The sequence below is a fragment of the Sprattus sprattus genome, assembly GCF_963457725.1.
Source record: "Sprattus sprattus genome assembly, chromosome: 4".
Lineage (NCBI taxonomy): Eukaryota > Metazoa > Chordata > Actinopteri > Clupeiformes > Clupeidae > Sprattus > Sprattus sprattus.
In genome coordinates this window covers 30,577,634-30,600,556 of record NC_137923.1, presented here as the reverse complement: position 1 = coordinate 30,600,556, position 22,923 = coordinate 30,577,634, and the positions used below count along the sequence as shown (strand labels likewise).

General features: G+C 42.1%; 1 protein-coding gene across 1 annotated transcript in view; it reads left to right on the top strand.

Moving 5' to 3' along the window:
• dpp6b (dipeptidyl-peptidase 6b) overlaps positions 1–22,923 on the top strand; it is a gene marked incomplete at both ends in the record, with an annotated part of 84,069 nt that overhangs the window by 48,380 nt on the left and 12,766 nt on the right. Inside the window, 7 exons of the mRNA XM_080838075.1 lie at positions 1,299–1,413; positions 6,957–7,055; positions 10,793–10,887; positions 11,211–11,285; positions 11,757–11,809; positions 12,366–12,447; positions 18,164–18,284. Of these exons, the coding sequence (XP_080694201.1) occupies positions 1,299–1,413; positions 6,957–7,055; positions 10,793–10,887; positions 11,211–11,285; positions 11,757–11,809; positions 12,366–12,447; positions 18,164–18,284 (640 nt within the window). The remainder of the gene's footprint in view (positions 1–1,298; positions 1,414–6,956; positions 7,056–10,792; positions 10,888–11,210; positions 11,286–11,756; positions 11,810–12,365; positions 12,448–18,163; positions 18,285–22,923) is intronic.

The window sequence follows — 22,923 nt, the reverse complement described above, 5'->3', positions numbered from 1 at the left end:
CCCAGGGGCAGTCCACACCCCCCACACCGATGTAGCCTCCCCCCCACACTAGCTTGTCCTCTAAGTTGATGCATGTCTGGTTGACAAGATGGTGTTTAAATAAGGAATTCCATCACTGTCTCCCTCCAATAAACTGTTGAACCAAAGCTCGTTATGCATGCTTAGCGTGCGTGCTTCCGAATGTGTGAGTAGTTGGTGATGTTTGATCCTCCAAAACCTTTCCCTTCTCCCAAATGAAACATTTAGGGACCGAAAAAAGACCATTATTTGCTTTTATTTTTAGACTTTTTCACAATGTTGTTCAGAGATGAAAAATGCAAGCAAGCTTTTATGGGGAAAATATTGTCATTTGTGGATTGAGGCAACGTTGCGTTCTATCAGGTTTGATTCTATCTCCACAGTCACAAGCACATGTCATCATGGGGAACCTGGAGATCAGGTCTCTTAAAGAAATACTCCTAGGTCCATAGAAAATATTCTTTCTTGTTTATCATTCCACACCATTAGCATTTCTGGGTTTAACGTCCGCAACAGAGACATTTCTGATCAAGAAAGAACATGTGCTTTTGAAACTACTCAGGTTAGTTTATGGTCCAAGGAGCACAGGGTTGAACCTAGCGTGCAAAGCCCATGTGCCTTGCAGATAGTTCATGCAGGCCTTTAAGCTTGGGTACTGGTAGCTATTCCATTAGATTACACCTAATGCAAAAATGTAAAGGTGTGCTCCAGAAGATTTTATTTTACATGTATTGTGATTGCAATGACTAATCGAAACTATTATAGTAGGGCATTGTTAATAACCTTTAAAAATGTAACAAACCACCTGAAGAATCCAGCTGTGAGAACTTCTAAGTTAAACCTTTCAATGCAGCGCTCCTACTTATGAATGCTTTGTGTTGACATTTCAATCTGTGCCACACAGAGGTGTCACATGTGAACCACAGTGTACATCACAGCATGTCAGCGGGCTAGAACACCCGCCTGAGTCACTTCCTCATATATATACTCATGGCCTCTAAAACTGTGAATGTGCCATGTTTGTCAAATTTCAATTTGCCTTAGCGTCTATAATTAGCCTTAGCCTCTGTGCAGAAATGATGCAGATTGTAGTCATGTATCAGACTGACATGGAAGTCAGTGTCCTAAATCAGAAATGAGGAGTATATTCAGTACATTTGATGTTCTCAGTTTCCCCAAAACAAAAATGTGACATGACACTACAGGCATTTTCACATGACTTTTACGTGACAACCGCGATACCCTGACCCTGGCGATCTGTTTGTCTCTGTGTTGGTCAGGAGCTGGTGGGGAGCAGTCCGCCTCAGAGGAACTGGAAGGGGATCGCCATAGCCCTGCTGGTCATCCTGTTCATCTGCTCGCTCATCGTCACCTCCGTCATCCTGCTGACCCCGAGTACGGCCAACACACACTTCACCTTAGCGGGCTGAGGAGTTGCACTGTGTTCATCACATCAGCCATAGCACAGACACACACTTCAGATCAGCCATAGCACAGACACACACATCACATCAGCCATAGCACAGACACACACATCACATCAGCCATAGCAGAGACACACACATCACATCAGCCATAGCACAGACACACACATCACATCAGCCATAGCAGAGACACACACTTCACATCAGCCATACCACAGACACACACATCACATCAGCCATAGCAGAGACACACACTTCAGATCAGCCATAGCACAGACACACACTTCACATCAGCCATAGCACAGACACACACATCACATCAGCCATAGCACAAACACACACATCACATCAGCCATAGCACAAACACACACATCACATCAGCCATAGCACAGACACACACTTAACATTAGCCATAGCACAGGCACACACTTCACATTAGCGGGCTGAGGAGTTGCACTGATGCTCATCACATCAGCCATAGCACAGATTCCAAGAGTGGGCACTCTGGTTAAAGCAGAAGCCATAACAACTAGAGAGAAAGGAGATATAAGACAGGAAGGAGTGGACATGAGACATCATAACAGTGATGATGGCACACAATTTAAAACACATGAACAAACACACGTTCACACTTACAAATGCACACACACATACATACAAAGCCACAGGAAGTAGTTTTTTGAGCCTGTGATATTGCCGAGAGGATGATAGGTAGTTATTCTGGTTGCTAATGGGACTTTAATGAAGATGATGATGTGGATGATGATGATGATAATGATGCGCTTTCATTTAGGGTAGATTATGATATCATAACTGATCTGGTCATTTGTCAAATTGGCACTACATCAGAAGTGCCTCTGCAGCTTGTTAGAACCATTTTTCTCTCCCAGTGTTTTTTAATGTTCATTTGCCAGGTTTTCCCTATTAGCTACTTAGATGTGAAATTATAAAGCAATAATGTTTTCTCTTTTCGCTGTGAGATTTATGCTGATTTCAGCCCACTCTCTCTGCAATAAAGTAGCCCAAAGCCCCATCAGAAATCTTTTCTGAAGAATTGCAAGATGCAGAGCCCACTGTCTTTAACTTCAGCGCTGACATCAGGCTCTACATTTATACACGAAGAGCTCGTACAGGTGGCATTTACCTATATTAATGGTCCTCTGAACTAAATTGCTAACTTTTCACATACACTTAAGTCATGGAGTCATAGTTATATTGTAACTTGTTAAGAAGAAAAAGACTTTAAGCCATGAGCTGGTCAGTGAAACCAGTTTCCCGTTCACATAGTCTGTTGCCTGTCTCTCTCAATTTACTTGCTCTGACCCATCTATGTACTTTAGAGCTGCAACGATTAGTCGACGAAATCGACTAAGTCGATTGTGAAAAATGGTCGACGAGGATTTGTGTCGTCGACGCGTCATATAATATTTAAAAAAAAAAAAAAATAATAATAATATTTTTTTCTTTTTTTTTTTTTCTTTGCAGACGCTAACAGAGCTACCGGTACTTTTCATTCGGAATTGCATATAGGAAGTGCAAAATAGCTGCGAAAAGCGAATTATTCTGAGATGGCTCATGTTACCATGGAAACAATAAACAAAGCTTGGTTTAGCAGCTGCTACATATCAGATATGGCTAACAGAAAAGTTTTTCTCAATGATGGTCAATTATTAGTAATTTAAGAAGTACTACTACAGTATTTATTGTAAGGTTTACTCTTAAATGTTTGAAAACAGAACGTCTCATGGAGGATGCTTGCTAACGCTATTTCAGTTATGTAGTGCAATGCGGTAAATCAGTGAATTATCAGAGTAGCCTGTATTTTCGTTTGTTCTGAATAGATAACCTCCTCCACTTAGCAATCTTCAAACAAAAGATTGTGGATTTTTTTTTTCATATGTTGAATTTGAATGTCACCTGCAGCTCAGTTATGTTGCACTTGCAGAGGCTTGATTGCTATTTTGAGTTCCTTTTAAAACTTTCTCTTTACTTTTTAAACTTTATTTGCACTTTCTCTTTACTTTAGCATATTTGCACTCTTAATTTGTATTACTATTTAATGTATTTATTATGATGATTACATTTGTATTAACTTGTTACTGAAATACATTTGAAATTCAAATTCCAACATTTTGAATCATTTTTTAAATGTATGGAAATAATCGTTAGATTAGTCAATTAATCGAAAAAAAAGTTGATAGATTAATCGATTACCAAAATAATCGTTAGTTGCAGCCCTAATGTACTTTATCTTTCGCTTGCCAGACGTGGTGTCCCCTGGCATTATACACCAATTGGACTAGGTTGTGAGGTGAAAGGCTTAAAGGTGCAGTCTGCAATTCTAATCCAATACACTTTTTGTCAAATTCAGTGAATTGCTCTTCACGGTCCTCTAGCTGTCCATTCAAAAAAGCTCTGTAAACGGGAGACAAACATAGTGCCTCGGACCGAACTGTAAACAATCCCAGCCAATCAGCACACTGCTTCAGGGGCACGGAAGGGAGAGGTGTAAATGGCTGTTGAGCACATATATCAACAACCTTAATTTTTTTTTTTTTAAACGGAATCACAGACTGCACCTTTAAACCCTGTAAAGGTCCTTGCTGATTTGGATCGATGAGGGCAGATCAATAGTCAGTCAACAGAGGAGTGAGCCACACATGCTGGCTAGCCACTCTGTCCCCTGTGAGTTGTTCTTTGTGGTAATTTTTTAACACAGAGGAGGGAGACATGTTGTGATGTGTGTGTATGTTTGTGTGTATGTTTGTGTGTTTGTTTGTTTGAGAGAAAGAAAGAGAGGGAGAGGGAGAGCTGGTCGAACGTGTATTGACTGGAGGGAAAGACACACCAGCACTGGGCCCTCGAGGATTTGGTTGTTTGGATCCAGTGTGTATGAATAGAGGATCCAGTGTGTATGAATAGAGGATCCAGTGTGTATGAATAGAGGATCCAGTCTGTAATACAGTGCCTTGGAAGTGAGAGAGAGATGACACAAGAGGGCTGGAAAGAGGCGTTTACTGAGAAAATTCCAAAATCACCTCTCAGGTCATATGATTGATGTATTTGACTGCCAAGCAGCACTCATATCTGCTGCTTTCTGTTTAACTGACTGACTGATCAACAAAACAATAAAGTCACATGCAGTTCACCGAACAAGGCTAAATATGATAGAGAATGCCACCTATTACCAAAATCCCATGGCCAGTGATTAGCTGCACTCCCACGCAGGGGCGCTGATTGGCGGGGAAAGGTGGTACTGATTCTAACGGCCCAGCCCAACGCAGCACGGCCCACGGCCCGCGGATGGCAATTAATAATACAATATTAATATTCTTGCCTTTTTTTTTTTTTTTTTTAAATGTCTCATTACAAAGAAATGGTAATTGGAAATAAACGTATTAAACTCACAACTGTCGATTTCCATAACGTTTTCGTTAGTGATTTAACATATTGTCATTTGCCCTTCCCCCTGAGCTCTTGCGAAATGGTTCGGCCGCAACGCGCGATGCGTTGAATCGAACAGCATCCGAAATGCGAGATGCTGGCCTGGCACTGGCAGGCAGCAGGTGTACAGAGCGGCTGGGCTGGCTGAGGTCAGGTCTTAACCTAGGGTGACCAGACGTCCCGGTTTTACCGGGACCCTCCCGATTTTGAGTTGCGTGTCCCGTGTCCCGACAAAAACCTGTCGGGACGCTAATATGTTTACACCAACCACTATGAAATCATCCCGGTTGTCAGCGATTACATAGCCGATGTGGTCTTATTATAGCCTGATCATTATCTAAACCCATGTAGAAATACTAATAAAGTGTCCAGCGTATGATTTGAACAATGTGTGCGTGTGTCAGTCAATCAAAGTGGTCTGCGTCTGCATAACCTGTGCAACCAGCGTTACAATGTATTTGTTTCTGCCTAACGTCTCTTCAAGACAGCCAGGATTATAGCCATGGAGTTTAGCTCAAAGTAAACGGTGCAAGGAGTGAAATTGTAAGTAGCCTACAGGTAGTTACAGAATGTGGCTGTATCTGTTATTGTTAACGATTGTTACCTGCTCAAATGTAGGTTTACTTGAGGTTAATGAAAGGGAATATTGTAATGTAGTGGGCTATGTTAACACTAAGCTAGCAAGCTAGCTAGCTATTTTGTTAGTGTGAACGAGCAAATTCGAAATACAAGAAATAACTACCGACATCTCTCTATTCTTTGCATTAATATATCTCTCTAGTATTTCGAAACAATAATATCAGTCCCTACCTATAGAATGTTGGTTTTTATAATCAGTTATTAATGCTAGTGAATCTTAATTTGACATAATTAAAGTGAATGCATTGGGTGCCTTCCATTTCAGCCCATTATACAATATATTTATCATTGATAATGAAGATTTATTTCAAATGGGCACCTCAAAAAATTGCCGCGCGCTGTGCGCGCAAACAAGGCCCTCCCCTAGAATCTTTCATAGGGCCCAAAAATCCTGGCAGCGCCCCTGCTCCCACGTCCATCACAGGCCCAGCAGGTTACAGTGGAATAAGTGACAATAATGATCATGGTCGATGAACAAATGGATCGCTGGGGAAAAAGGCAACCTTGGCTGGCAGACCTTTCAAGCTTGTGTATCTGAGGGATGTTACCAACCAAAGATTCTACGCGGTGGAGCTGCTTCATGCTGCTCTATAATGTTTGGTTCCCACTGACTTGAATGGGTCCATAGGTGACCTTGAATGGGTCCATAGGTGACCTTGAATGGGTCCATAGGTGACCTTGAATGGGTCCATAGGTGCCCTTGAATGGGTCCATAGGTGACCTTGAATGGGTCCATAGGTGAGCGAAGCTTAAGTTCTTGTCGAGGGCTACAAGTGTTCTTCTTTCATGTTGTCACAGCTGAGAAACTCCATTGCTACAAAAGGTCCTGGGTTACGCAGCGCCTTTTATTAAGCCCTTTACAGAAGTAGCTGTCATTAAGGATACATGCAGACACCATCACTACTGCATCCACAGAACCTGCAGACCCCATAACTACTGCATCCACAGAACCTATTGGCTTTGTAACATTGTCCATTCTATGATGTTTCATCGGTGATTCATCTGATTTCAGCCTTTCATCAAGTAATTAATGGCTGTATTTGCCCTGACTGTTCCAGTTTCGGTGTACAAATCTGATTCCAAACCTTAAACCAGAAACACCCATACTTTGAGGGAAAGGTGGGTTCAAGGTACGGGTGTGTTTTATGGTTGAAAAAAAGGCTGATCTTTCCACATTACATTTGTTTTTAGTCATGAGTTTGAATTAAAGTAGGAAGTGTAGCAATTTCAGTTATCAGTAAGTAGGTTTGAATACCTGCTCTCTGAATATATACACAATACTAATGATGACTCTTTGACCCAAGCTACCAACTTCTCACTAAGAATAAGGATACACTCATTGCTATCATTCCGTAATTTGTCATTAAGCCAAAGGAGCTGGAAAAGACAGGGTGACCTAATACAGTCGATATGCTTTCCTCTTACCTGTAGATGTGGATGACAGCTTGGCGGGGAAGAAGAAGATAACGGTGGACCACGTCTTCAGCAAAGACCTTCAAATCCACGATCCCGAGGCTACGTGGCTTAGCGGTAAGTGCTGTCGGATTTGGCGACCCCCCTCCGACCTCCTCGCTCCTTTCTGAGCACTGAACTCTCTGTGCTTTGCCAGCCCGCGCCCGTCTGAGGAGAGATTGTGCCATTTGACACCATTAAAATTCTCATCTCCAATCTCAGTCAGGTATTTCGTAAGCACCTCGAGCATAAATCCCCCTTTTATTGTGGCATTAAGAAGCAGAGGCAAGTGGCTCAGACAGAGCAGTCTCTGTGCTTTTGACATTTTATTTCTTAATTGTTCACTGCTAACATGACTTGTAGAACTAGCTATTAAAATAAAGTAAAAGTCTGTTGACGTGCATGAATTAGGCCGTGGCTACAAAACCCAGCTGCTCACTTGAAAATGCCCCAAGGGCAATAGTGTAGGGTTTAAAACCAACCATTACTGTAAGAAGATGCAAATACCAGCCTGGAAGGTCAGAGTGAAAACTCTGAAACTCTGAAAACTATTTGAAAAGTGTGCCAGAAGAATGCCTTTACTTTCACTAAACCACAAATGACCTGGGGTTAACTAGATGCTACTGGAACCTCAACTGAAACTGGGTTTTGGGGTCAGATGAGACAAAAATAAAGCTCAATGGCGATAAACACTGAAGATGCGTTTGGCGCACAAATAAGGATGGCTATGCAGAAAAGACCTCGATTTAACTATAGTGGAGGATCTGACCAAGTCCCCTGTGATGGAGAGGGACCAAGTCCCCTGACTTAAAGCTGATTGAAAAATGAGTTAAAGGAGAGAGTTCACAAATGGGTCTGGAGGAATTCTGTTCTGAGAGATGCTCTCGGATGCCTTGCTCCGTATTCTCTAACCTCATAAAACATTACAGGAGAAGACTCTAGTGCTATTATGGGTGTGCTATTGTGAAGGCAAAGGGGCTTAGAATATTAATAATTGTAAGACTAAGAATTCTCTTCAACAACCAAGTCAGAAGAACTAATGGAACATCAAGAGAATAGAAATCAATCAAGTGTAACGTTTGTATTTCATAACTTTTTAAAAAGGGAAGTCTACAGTCATACTGCATTTCACACAGTATATGGTGGAATGGAATTTAATAGAATGTTGAATTGAACTCCATTTCTGCTAAAATAATAATACAATAGTAATCAAATGCTAAGTTGACTTTTCTTTAAAGAATTATACAGATAATGTTAATGTAAATCCAATTGAAAAGTATTTCTCAGACCTTTAAGGTTGTTATTACAAAGAATTACAAACCAAATACTGCCAATGACTTAAATAAGCTGACACCTTATGATAATTATGTAAGACAGAAAAGTCAGAGAAAATGTCTGGCACCGGGTCAAGTTTGAAGAGCAGGCCAAAGGGCAATCTCCAAAGCAGGTGGGTCAAGATAATTGACCACAAGAGTTTCTGCCTCTGCACAGACCTGCCTCTCAGCAATGCCTCTCAAGAGCTAGCCTACCTCCCATTAGCATGTGCCATTAGCACTGATTAGCATGTCTGTGCTTCACAAACTCATTAGCAAATTTAGCGAGTTTGTTTATGAGTTCAATTAGCCGTTTTCCTCTCAGTAGACTGTTCTGTTGTTGAATTCAAACAAGACTATTAGCATACTTTTAATGTGGAATGTACTTAATATGCCTGGGTCTCTTAGAGATCAGCGCCACTTGTGATATTTCTCCCAGGGTAAATCTGCCTTAATGGGCTGGCCTAACAGTGCACTACCACAACTTTATACTCAAGTATCCAAGTCAATATCCCATTCATCTATGTTGAATGTGAGGTGGATATGTACCGTGGTGTTAATTCGGCACTGAAGTCTTCTTTTCCTGAGAACGAGTGGCAAAAAATATGATATTCAAAAGATAACATACGAAAAAATTAAAACATTTGTGTTAATAATACACTTTTATATAAAAAGTGATAAATGCACTAAATACACTATAAATACACTAACATCAAAATAATACACTACATTTATATAGGATTGCATTTGAATTCTATAAAGGCATAATGTGGAACTTCACCAGTGACTTTTGTGTTATGAGGTTGGTGAATAATGGACTACCTCTGTGAATAAATTTACTTTATGTCCATTAAAGTCATTAGGAGGTTGCGGGGTAATGTGCTGAAATGTGCACAACACAATTGCATGGGAGCAGTAGTGGGGGTTATTTTTCAGTGTTGTGTGGGGAACACTGGACTCTGTGTGCCACTTCAGTGCTATATGCTCTGTATACAGACTTTGATCAGTAAACAATTCCTACCATCTTTTTTAGAAAAAGACAGGCTTTTCTGAGTTATGTCACCATCACCACCAACCTTTTCATATTCTAAGCTATGCTCTTATTTTAAATACAAGCAACATATCCATCCCGCTCGATGGTTTATTTTTTCATGATGGAACCTAATTTAAAAGCGTGCCCCAGCTATGCTTATGTATCCGTTTCTCTGAGTCTCCTGTGGATGCTGCCAGGCGCCGTGGCGATTTAAGGCGAAGGGCCCCCAAGGGACACAGCCCCATTCCTCCCTCCCAGACCCCCTCCCACTGCGTGGCCTTGATCACCCATTTAAAAGCGTCCCCGTCTCGATTATTCATCGAGGTGGTATCTGTTTCCAGTGTGTTGGCAGCCCACGTCGGGGCTTTTCACAGCAATTAATCATTAATTGCCCGAATAAATAAATTCAGCAGCTGCATCTGCATTTAAATGGAGGCTGTAACCCTGAGACGGATGAATACACGCATGGATGAAAGGATGTTCTGGTGAAGTGCCCTATGCTACTGAAAGTGCTTCCTGGAACACAGTGGTAGATACCGCAAACTCTGATGTGCTGTGTGTGCTGCTGCCATAATAACAATATCAAATGACTGAACGATAAGCCTATAGAAACAGTTGAGCTGCATTTTAAACAGTGAATGGCTGAAGACTAAATTCAGTTCTGTGACCGAAACCAGGGTGGGAGGGGAAGTACATATATTTTGAATATAAATAATATAATATTTACTTTTTTTCAAAATTATTTTTCTTTTTACAAGAAATCTAAAAGCACATTAAAGCCTAACTGTGTTATGGCGAATCATCAATCATCCACTGCAAACGTCTGCGCTCATATGTTTTGAGTATATGTCTAAGAAAACTTTGTTGAGAAGAAAAGAAAAGCTACATCTGCATTCAATAATGTTGTTAAATGAACATCAAGGATCAGAGACCTTCAATTAGAAATGTTCATTTCAGCCAGTGCAGTCTTTTCTTTCTTCTTCACAGATTTTTGCCATGTATTTAGGCCTTGCGCTCTAGGACACTGTTAACAAATGAGCTTCTTCCCTGCTGAAGTCTGAAAAGTAACATCAAATCCCAATAACCCAAAGACCAATGTTTAAGTTCATGTTTTCATACTCTACTCCTCAGCTCCACTTTAGACCACACACCTTGTAGATCACTGTGGCGATAAGACACAATTGGCCTGATAACACACACAGGAGAGAGTTGTCAAAGCGTAGCTACTGTCTCTCTGAGTGTTATCTTCTGTAGGACTGTATCTTCTGTTATCTTCTGTTTCAGTAAGATGACAGGTGGTCCGTCTCTCATGACGCGACAAGTTTTTTATTTCTCTTTTTAAATGATTCATGATCATGATCACAATTTACCATTTATGACTGACAGTTTAATTCAGTTCAAAGTGGGATGATGGTGCCATTCAGTAGCTGCTGTGAGAGCTCATCATCTGGCCTCTGTTTCTGTCACAGACAATGAAGTGTTGTACCGCAGCCGATCCGGAGACCTGGTCAAACTCAACGTGGAGACCAACAGGACAGACGTGTTGGTGGAGGGCAGCATGTTTGTGAGTGGCCGTTTTTGCTATGTGTTTGGCTTAGTGGTTGTTACGGCAAATTAAGATGAAATGAGTCAAGATGTCTGTATGTGTGTATGGCTTAGTGGTGTGTTCTCATGTCTCATGTTTCTGCTGTTTGTTGTGAGCATGCCAAGAGAAATTCCAAACAAGTCACGGGGTTGTTATGGCAAATTAAGATGAAATGAGTCAAGATGTGTCATCTTTTCTTGTTTGTCCAGTATTGTCTTGTCTGTTGTAACTTTGATGGTTTTAGGAGAACTCCAAAAAATACTTTTAAAACTATGGATTTGATGTCTTCTTTCACTTTACAGAAGAGACATTCAGCAAGCAGGTACCAGGTGTCCCCTGACATGACATACGTGCTGCTGGCCTTGAACATTGAGCCTGTGAGTCTTCAAGCTCTCAGGGAGAGTTTCAGGAACATGTCTTTATTTCTATATACATATAATCATGGAGGGTTTAGAAACATGTTTTTATTTCTATATACTACATATACTAAGGAAGGGTTCAGAAACATGTCTTTATTTTTCACCAGATATGCAGCGCTGACTCAGTCATCCAACTACAACTGTTAAGGATGTGCTACAGTTGCAGATTTGGATGTGCCATTAGTTTCGTTCACACTTTTTTGATGCTTTCGAATTTATGGCTTGAAAAGATTTCCCGAGAGGTTTTGAATTTTGTCCCTTATGCCACATAAAATACCACGTGGGGATAAATGTCAGTTTGGTTCAGACTAACATCAACCAATCTGAGCAGTATAAAAGTGTAGGAGAGGACCCTTCATGCAGATTTTTTCAGATCATGCAAAATACATTTCGCGCAATTATATAATTGATCTTTCTTCATATTTTCAGATCTATCAGCACTCCCATATGGCTGACTACATCATCTGTAGCCTCTCCACACCGTGAGTATTCACTTCCAGTCTAGCAGTGTTTTATACCAACTTCCTGTAGGTCTTGATCCACTAAGCATTTGTTGATCATAAAACTCTCACAACAACACCCCTAGGTATTTTTATGGTCTCACGTCAGGAAAAACATTTCTAGAAGCACGCTAATTGATTGTCCTCCTTTAATCGTCATTGGACATCTAAATCATGAAAGCAGTGTCTTGCACAGTTTTGTTTACACTGCCACCTTGTGGCATTTGAAAAGGCCTATCCATATGACCACATGCCTACTGGAAAGAGGGGTAGCTAAAAAGGGACATAAAGAGCTTCATATGTATTAGGGTAGACACCCTTTGTGTTTAAACATTGAGTTGTAGGAATTCTAGTATTGTAGTATACATTAGAATTAGAATATATATTACAATAGAACTACATACTGGACACACACACACACAGACATATACGCCCCCACACACTTCACACACACGCTCCTACATAGATGGAAAGGATGAGGGAGAAATGTAGGGAGAAAGACTGACTTTGATCGGATTTGTATTTTACAACTTTGCAGAGACGTCTATCCTCTGAACCCGTCAGAAGTGCGTAGCAGTAAGCTGCAGTACGCAGGGTGGGGTCCCAAGGGCCAGCAGCTGGTGAGTCCCCCCTTTCTCAGCACAGCAACACTTTATAACAAAAAAAATGTTTGCACTAAGTAGCTACCTGCCAAATATTCAACAAACTGAACTACCTTTCAACAGACATCTGGCCATTGTTATACCCTGACTCTAACCCTACCGTGTGACACAAGGTTCAGTCCCACCTTACAGCTGAGGGTAATTCAGAGGGTAATTTATGCTGATGCCAATGAAAGTTTGGCACATGTGGGGGGGGCACTGTGGCACAAGCAGCAGCCCTGACCATATATGGGCTTAAAGGCACCCAGTGCAACTTTCGAGGCTTAAAAATAAACATTCAATTTCTAGTCTTTTTTACACGTAGTAAGTTTCAATAACTCCATACCATTACATACCGACATTCAAGCAGCAAAGATGAGACGTCGTTGTGTGGTGAGAACTGATAGAAAATCGATAACAACAACAATCGCCGCCATTTTCTTTATTTTTTGTAACCTATAATAAATAAAGCAGGCTTCCAGTCAATGGAAAAATGGCTTTTCCTCACCGGCGATTGTTGTTGTTTACAATTTTCTATCAGTTCTCACCACACAACGACGTCTCATCTTTGCTCCTTGAATGTCGATATGTAATGGTATGGAGTTAATGAAACTTACTACGTGTAAAAAAGACTAGAAATTGAATGTTTATTTTTCATTGAATGTTTACATAAAGTTGCACTGGGTGCCTTTAAACGCCCACAGGGACACAGGTTCGAATCCCACCCGCGCTCATTTCCCGATCCCACTCCCCACCTCTTCTCTCCCTCTCACTTCCTGTCCAAACCTTCACTGTCCTATCTGATTTAAGGCAAAAAGCCTTTGGCACATGCACTGTATGCACAAGTCTGTATGCCATTCAGAGCATATCTAATGATGTGGGTGAATCACTGAACTGAATGTGTGTAATGTGGGACCTGAGCTGTGGTGCTAATGGGGTCAGGACAGTTTCAGGACTGGGAGCCCTCTGGTGCCCAGGCCTCTATAACACCTGTCATCGCACCCCTCATCACCGTGGGCCGCGGTGCTAACGGCAACAATACCATGGTAGACCACACAGATGAAGAAGCAGATGGCACTGTGGTGGCATGGCTCCCGAAAATGCCAGGCCATGGCTCGAGATGACATGATAGCTCGGACACATTCACCCTTCATAATAACACCAGAATACATTTTTTTTTTCATGCCCCAGGCACACCACCGGTTGTGGTGGCAGAGCCTGTGAGCGCGCTGGAAGGAAAGGCCCAGATCATGGTGAGGAGCGTTTGGAGTCTGGGCATCAGGCTGCTTTCTCTCTCCATCAGCCATGGGCAATTAGTCAACACAACATTCAAAGGCACCGCACTGAAGGTCACCCACTCCGCAGCACCCCAGGGAGAGAGAGAAGGAAAGAGAGAAAGAAAGAAAGAAAGAAAGAGAAAGAAAAATAGAAAGAAAGACAGCTGTGTGTGTTAGCGAAGAAAGAATGAGAGTGAGATAATTGTGTGTTGGATAGAAAGAAAGAGAGAGATGATTGTGTGTAAGAGAGAAAGAAAGAAAGAGAGGGATGTTTGTGTGTTAAAGTGAAAGAAAGAGAGGGATGTTTGTGTGTTGGAGGGAAAGAAATTAAGAGAGGGATGTTTGGGTGTCAGTTGGAAAGGAGCCAGTAGAGGAGAGGAAAAGATAAAAGAGAGAAAATACCAAGACCAAGAGCTACAGAGTGAAAGGGCGTTAGCCTTTGAAAGAACCTTGGAGCAGCCTTGTACTACCCAAAGTAAACCCCCCAAAGAAAAGGGTTTTGTGCTTACAGTACATATGTCTCTCCCTCTTGTACTTTCCAAAGTAAACCCCCCAAAGAAAAGTGTTTTGTACTTACAGTACATATATGTCTGCTCTCTCTCTCTCTCTCTCTCTCTCTCTCTCTCTCTCTCTCTCTCTCTCATGTGAGCACACATACACATGTTCATCACTCTCTTTGAAGCACTCACATTTTCAGGTACTGTATGTAAGCACCTACACTTGACAGGCACACAGACACACACACACACATGCACACACAGACACACACACACACCTCAGCGTCTCAGACTCTTTCAGGTGGCTTTTGATTAACTTGTTTTCTCTCTTCTTCCTGTGGGAGCGTGTTTCTTTTCTCTCCCAGCTACCCTTGCTTTTTCGCCATTCTTCTTTTTGCGTTGCGATGTATCAGGCGTATTGGTGAGAGAGCCATACACTTCTTCACAGCCAATTCCTGTAATGCCATTCTTTGAAAACTTCTCTTTTCACTCTCACGAGCGTGTGGCATTGAGGCCCCATTGAGGCAGCAGCTGAACAGAGATGGCAACCGAGGTTTTCAAAGCAACAAAAGGTTCCTTCAAAGGCATCTGTTTCAAAAAGCGGACTTTTCAGTTTATTGATTGGTGCTAAAAAAAACTGCGTCAGAAATGCCCCTTTTGCAGCTGGGGGTACCTCAGAGGGGCGGAGACTGCCACAGAATGTTTTGAGCTCAATTATCTCTCATTCTCCTGCTCACTTTTCTTTTTGCCTTCAACCTGGAGTCTTTTCAGCCCACAGTGTCTTTAAGGTGCAGAGGTGATAATGAAAAAGGAGCCTCTTTTGAGTGAATGAGACATTGAAATGACAACACTTTTGTGTGGTTTTTCTGACACAACTCTAGATGTTAGGCTGCCTCTGGTGAAGGGTCGTGCCTCTTCCTGGAGAAGCTGTTTTGTAGCATGACAAAATGGCAAGGGCACAGCACCCTGCACAGCCCTATCTGTGATTGCACGCATCAGGGGTGTTTCAGTATAGCTAGCATGTAAGGACATGTCACCTCTTTTGACAGCTAGTGTGCACACTCCCTAGTGGCAAAGAAGTCTCATGAGATGACCTCGCTGTACTATCCCCGCTATCTGCTTATTTATGCAGAAAATAAAATAAGGGGCAAAAGTAGAGAAAATATTTTTTTCTTAATTTAACCTCAAATGATTTCCCTCGTGCATAAATAGATGCGTCCCCCTGCAGGACACAGCTTTCATCCTAGTTCAGCGAGTTCCGAGTTCCCTTTCCTGCTAAAGACCCTTTCCTTCACAAGAACAACTGAAATGCAATGGGCATGAAATAAACCAGGCCTGTGCGATGACCAATATCCATGCCCAAACCCTTAAGAGTGGCACAGGCATCCCAGTATACAGTAGCACATGCCCAGCTGGCACTGAGAGATGTCTGTCTGGTGCCCACAGCCTGGGATATGTGCCATCAAACAACACTCCCATCACACACACAAACACACATACACACACGCACAAACACACAGAAGTGCATCTGCATCTCTATCTCCCACACACACGCACACACACACACTCAGGAGTGCAGATGCACGCTCTCTCTCTTTCTCTCTCACACACACACACACACACACAATCAGAAGTGCATGCATACGCATACACCCAAACACACACTCCCTCTCTCCCTCTCTCGCTTTCTCTCTCTCTCTCTCTCTCTCTCGCTCTCTCTATCTCTCTCTCACACACACACACACACACACACACAGGCACCACAGCTGCCACTCGTTGCCTGTCAGTCAGCCTTGAAACTGTGACAAGGCTAATGTAGCAGCTGTGAAGTGCTGGCTCTGGTCCAGGTGTGTGGAGGAGCTGTCTTATTTAAGAATGAGGCCATGTAGCATACATCACCCTGCATTTTCACACACCGCTTTCTTCAGGGCTTGGAACAGTGCAACAGAAAAAAGGGGACCTCTGTTGATAAGAGACAGCCACAGATGAACTGGTGACGTAGATTGCAGCCAAAGATGAACTGGAGACGTAGATTGCAGCCACAGATGAACTGGTGACGTAGATTGCAGCCACAGATGAACTGGTGGCGTAGATTGCAGCAAAAGATGAACTGGTGACGTAGATTGCAGCCAAAGATGAACTGGTGACGTAGATTGAAGTGACAGATGAACTGGTGACGTAGATTCCAACCACAGATGAACTTGTGACGTATATTGCCTCCACATAATCTGAATGTTAACAATACACATAGCAATTTTCATTGTGATTATGCTAATGACTTATGTCAGTTGCAAAGAGTTTTGAGAAAAGCATCACCTTGGTATTGTAGCTATTGTAAGCTGGTTACCAGGAAACTACTGTAGATTTTACGTTTTAAAATTATATTCATTTAAACTCAATTGAAATTGTCTGAAGGTCCCTCACATAACCCAGATAAACCTTAAGCACTGCACTATGGCCAAGGATGTAAATAGCAGGGTCACAGCAAAACTGAATATTATTTTCACATTACTTCATTAACGTATGTTGAACCACATAATATATTGTCAGCATACAGAACTGTCTGTCGCATCAGAACATAGACCCAAAAACAAATATCAAAAAACAAAACAAAAAATATAGCTGCAAGCAGCGATGGTGGTTTCCTCCTCCAGACATTGCGAACCAGGGAAAAATGTATTTTTGTGACAATTTGTCATTGTATAGAAAGATCCATGCTGCAGACTTGCCAATGGGATGTTACATTTCAAATGCATTACTTTGAAGATCCTCAAGGGCCATGGCTTCAAGCTAAGAGTGAGAAGGGGTGTGGTTATCCCTAAATTTTCTTAAATGATGTGTGTGTGTGCTTGCACGTGTCAAAGGAGCCTGTCCCTTTCCCTGTCCCTGTGTGTGTGTGTGTGTGTGTGTGTGTGTGTGTGTGTGTGTGTGTGTGTGAGAGAATCTGGAGCGCACACGCGTGCAAGACCAGAGGGGCAGGGGCAGAGAGGCAGACTTGAGAAACACCCTAGCAATTAGCCAAGCATGCGTATTTCAAATATTCACCAAAAATCTTCTTTTCATCTTACAGTCAAATTTTTTTCAGATTTGTGTTCTAAACATTCTCAAGTGTCTTCACATGAACTTGTGATTCAATCGGAGTATCACTTTTTGACCTGTTGATGTGTAAAGCATTATTTTAGCGTTAACAATCTATCCAATTTGCTTTATATCAATCATTTTTTAAGATATAAAGTTGCCTTTGCACATGGCAACATGTTGTAGTGTCTTCCAGTGACATATCAAGTTTGGTGTAGAGATTTGCCAAGATATGACTTCACTTCCTGTTTGGCGACTTTTATGCTGAATTTGAGTGGCTGTACCGGACAAACGGTTGTGAGGATCAAAATTCTTTCCATAACTTTTGTGAGGCTAGGTCTGAAGATCATATCTGGTGATTTTGAAGAAGATTTGCCAAAAATTGTAGGAGGAGAAGCCTTTCAAAGGTTTTTGATAAAACCGGAAATAGCGGAAAATCTATATAACCGGAAATTGACGCCATAGGTTGGGTTTAATTCGTCTTGATTCAGGGAATCCAATGGTACCTCATTTTTGAAAATCGGTAATACGGTTCAAAAGTTGTGTGTGTTACAAAAGTCCAACTTTGCCCTGTTGGTGGCGCTAGAGTGGTGTAATGAGAGCCATGAAACTTGGTGTGAAGGAAGAAGGGACTGTCCTTAATGAGTGTGCCAAATTTCACAAAAAGTTACCATATGGTTCTATGGGCTGCCATTGACTCCCATTGCAGCAACATAATAATAAGAAAGCCTACAATAACAATAGGTTACCTCCTACCGGAGGAAACCTAATGAAGTTTGTGTGGCTGATAACGATAACTTTGACATAAAGGGACTGACATGATGCCCTTTTCTCCCTGTGCAGATTTTTATCTTTGAGAACAACATTTACTACAGAGCCGCGGTGAACGACAGAACCATTCGCCTGGTGTCCACCGGGGAAGAGGGCGTGGTGTTTAACGGTCTGAGCGACTGGCTGTACGAAGGTAAAGGCACCCTCCCCCTCACATGTCCTCGGCTGCTGCCCATCCATATTGAAAAGACGAGGACATGGGCCTCACTCAGACAAACACAACAGGCATCCATTCTTTTGATCAAATAGCTTTGTTGTTGTTTATGTTTTGTAGAGGAAAACACATTGCGTACATGGAAAAGCAAATATTGCAGACCATAGAAAAATGACCTTCAAAGACACCAGAAAAGATACGGTAGATACCAATAAAAAATATGCCACTTCAGCGTATGTATGACATACTGTGCTGAACAATAATACACCTTTCATGTAAGGATGGATCCTTGCATGATTCACCTGCTTCTACCACTACTTCTTGTTGCCACTTTTGAAAATAACATTTACAAATTGAAAAAGTAATTCTGGACTACCACATGAAGAGCCATGACTCAGTGTTCCTTCCTGACTCAGTGTTCCTTCCTGTCTCAGTGTACCTTCCTGCCTTAGTTGTCTTTTCTGACCGTTCCTGAGTGCTGATGTAAAGGTGTTGGATTGGAAGCCTCCTTAAATCTGCTCCTCTATTAAGCCTGAGTCTTCAGCCATGGTCTGAGGCGGATCTCATCGTTTATTCATATGCTGTCCGATGACCCTATTCAGAGGTTGTGCTGTCTCATCTCGCTCTGTTTAATTCAGCAGTCAACACTCAATCACCCATGTTGACAGTGCAGTTATTGGTTATGCACGCCCCAGCAGGCAACCCCTTGATGAGAGGGCTCTCAGTCGAGCTGATACCATGGCAACATATTGTGGATGTGTGCGTTTAGAGAATTATTTGGTGGTTCTGATCAGTAGTGTAGTGCCTGTTGACTATATCTGTATGGAGATGGAATTGCTGGTCATAACTTGCTGTTTGCATAATGCATCTGATTTTGTCCTTCACAAGTGTCTCAGTGACTGTCCACACAAGGGGCCCTAATTTGGTAGATGGATCTTCAGGTTCCTACGCACAACAAAGAAGGGCATCGTGTAAAGCTATTTTGATTACAAGGGCACATTTATTTGGTCATTTTATAACAAATGCACATACCTTAATCGGATCTAAAAGGTAGGCGTTGCATGGAAATAGTTTTGAGGAAGGTGTTTTGTCACTTTCTTCTTTAAATGTAACCTGCATCTTGGCTCTCATCTTCTGGCAGGCGCATCTGGTCTAATCTCTCGACAGTTTGACAGCATAACGTTGACCACTCAGGTACTAAATTGACTAAACATTTGAATCAACAAAATATGTTACCAAATTGCTAGGCTCTGCAATTACAGTCAACAGACAGTTAATAAAATGGTCAGCAGACAGTGAATACAATTATCAACAGACAGTGAAAACACTTTGGCGATTTGAACCGCTTTCATCAATTCAACATGACTTACTTTATCATTTCATGATGACAAATGAACAGTTTAAACATTTGTATAACATGCAATGATGTCTGTTGGACTTGAACCAAACAAATGAGTGGCTTGTCATCACAGCACATGTCAGGGTTCCTGTTGATATGATTGGCTCCAAAGCCACGAAACAGCACACCTGTCCCACAAAGGCTTCACACCCATCTAGCGCCCTTTCAGAGAATGCATGCAAATAGCTATGAATCAGGGCCCACAGGCATTCAACTTCTCTGCAATCCTGATGTTAAATTATTTCTATGAGATCATAATGGTCCATGGTTAGCCATTTAAAGGGTCTCAGGAAAAAAGTCTGACAGATAACCAAATAGGTCTGACATTATTCTCTTCCAGCGCCTCCAGCATAATCAGAGGGATTGGCTGTGGGATTAATAAGAGCGTTAGCCCGCGGATAAGCTTCCGCATAATCCTGCTGAGTAACACCAGAGACAAAGACAAGGTTCAGGCATTGCCTTCCCCAGCCCTGTGTGAAACTTGAACCGTGGAAATTCTCACAATGAAGCGCCTACGTCAACCTGTTGTTTGGAAATAGTAGGCCATTCACATAACTAAAAATTCCCTTTCAGTCTCCTAACTGAACTCACTTTTTTGGACAGATTCTGCTGTTATCAAAATCTTTTGAATACTTGCTGATTACTGCCATTTTCAGTACAACTGACAGCAGGAATATGCAGCAGGTTTACGTTTAATAAACATTTGGTGTGGCCTGTCATAGTTGACTTGCTGGTGATTGAAACATCGCCTGCCTCTTCATCTGGATGATTTTGAGGTTCTCCACTGTGTGACTTTACTGTGTGAGAGCCATCTGTTAGGATTGGATTTTCTAGCAGCTAGGGATAGGAGGTAGCCTGGATACCAGCCTGAACTCCGCCCACAACATTTTTGGTCTGGGAGATTCAGTCTGGAGTCGAGCTAGTTGGGAGGGATTCAAGCCCACCGAAAAGTGATCTGACCAATACAATTGTAAGGGTGGGCTTTATACGTTGATGGACAGATATAGATAGAATAGCCTATACTTCGGACAAAGATGGCGCCGTCTCGGGAGCTTAGTGGGACATATTTTATATGATTTAAGCTATCTACACGACTTTTTTTATGTCTACATTGACTCGGTTAGTTGTGTATACGCAAAACGAGTGTTGCCAAAGATTGTAGGTCTTAACTGAAGCACTCTAGACCATTATTGATCGGTTATGCTAACGCGTAGACAAAAAAAAACATTGAAACAAATGGTAGCTTCTAGCCTTGAGTGCTAATTAAGTAACGTGAGCAGGCATATCTCAACAGATATTGACAGCGCATTCATTTTGAAAGAGGAACAGAGAAACGCGATCAAGGCATTTGTCGATTGAAAATATGTTTTTGCCGTCCTTCCTACGGGATCAGGTAAAAGTTTAATCTATCAGATGGTAATAATACTACGTTGCTCTGATTGGTTCTAGGTATCCAATTCAGCAAAGAGGAATTTTCTTTCCTGGTTCGTTGAAACACGCCCCATAATCACAGCCCAATGGTTCGGTCTCAGACTCATATTCTGACTAGAATTATGAGTATGACATCGTCAGGCTAGATAGGAGGGTGTTTTTTTTCGGATTTTTTAATCTTGGATTTCACCCGCTCTGTTATTTGTGTGTGTCTGTATATGTGTGTGTGTGTGTGTGTGTGTGTGTGTGTGTGTGTGTGTGTGTGTGTGTGTGTGTGTGTGTGTGTGTGTGTGTGTTGGGGGGGGGGGGATTAGGGAGCTGGCATGTCTAGCACAGATTACTGACAGAGTGGCAGGTCCAGCACCTGTTGGTGCTTTGCCAGGAGTTTCCTCCATTTCAGGCAGAAATCCACACATGTCAGGCACAACCACTGACACCAGGGATCATTTGATCACCACACCATATCCATATCCTTCACTCAGTGATCACCACAACATATCCATATCCTGCACTCAGTGACTGATTACACACAACATCTGCTCTGGATGTGTGTCCGGGTTAGGAAGCAGATGCATATCGACTCTGTTAATTAAAGTGAGAAGTGAGAAGTGTTTACTTTACAATGCCTCCACCTCCTGCTGTTGACTTGACACAGGACAACCAAAAACATGGCGTGTGTTGTGATGCCTCCCAGCCATCCCAGATGTGTGTGCGCTCACCCTGTATTCCCTCGGTGGATTATTTTCATCACATTGTTGAACAGAATTACAAGACAATTTCATCATTTGCAAAACCATAGTCAAGACAGTCTTGACAGTCAATTGTTGAAAGTTTACCCAGTAATAGACTGTCAGCCATTAAAAATAGTGAGAATGTGACCGGCCTGGCTTGGGAATATGCAGTGCAATGCCGTTTACATGAATGTATCACATGTGCTCTTCATTTCTGTGTTAGGCAGGGATCTATTCATATTTGTCAGTCATTCAGTTTATGTTTGGTTCAGTCCAGTTTAGCTCAAAAGTAATTTATCTGCTTCTGCCAGATTATTCAATGGCAGCAGGATTTGATCATTGATTCATTCAGATGTTGTTCATTGTGACTTACGCAACTCTGTGAAACAAGTCATTGATTCGTCCAGATGCTGTTCATTGTGACCTACGCAACTCTGTGAAGTAATCCTTGATTCATCCAGATGTTGTCCCTAAACTCATCATTGTTAATCCCTCAGCATTAGTGTGGTGGTCTGGTGGCTGTTTGGTTTAGTTTGGGTCCATTGCTAATTGGCACATACCACATCACACTCAGTTCAGCTTTACTGCCTCATGTTCTGTTAACTGGAGCTGGCCAAATTTGACCATCATCACCATGGATCTAGATTGTGAATCAGTCTCTTACTGAACCCTGAATTGAGAGGAGCTGTAACGTCTTTTCTCTTGAGAAAGCCTGTCAGCTCTCTGCTCAGTTTTCTATGACTGCACCTGTATAAAGACCCTCCAGTGACTCCTGTACTAATCCAGTGGATTGATGCAGTTGCAGTTTTTCTGCCTGCCCAATCAGTAAGCTGTGGGTAGAGCTGGGATTTCAACACCAGCTAAAACAGAATGGCTACACTTGAGCAAGGTAGATGCGGTTGGATCTGTTCTGTCCTTAGTTTTGTAATTTGTGATAACATTTTCCTCTGCCCCAAAAGACAAGGACTCTATCTGTGTTGACGGTCTCTGTACTGAGACTCATTTGGGAAGCAGAGCATGAGAGATTTAGGCTGGCAGGTTGATGAAAGTGATTACT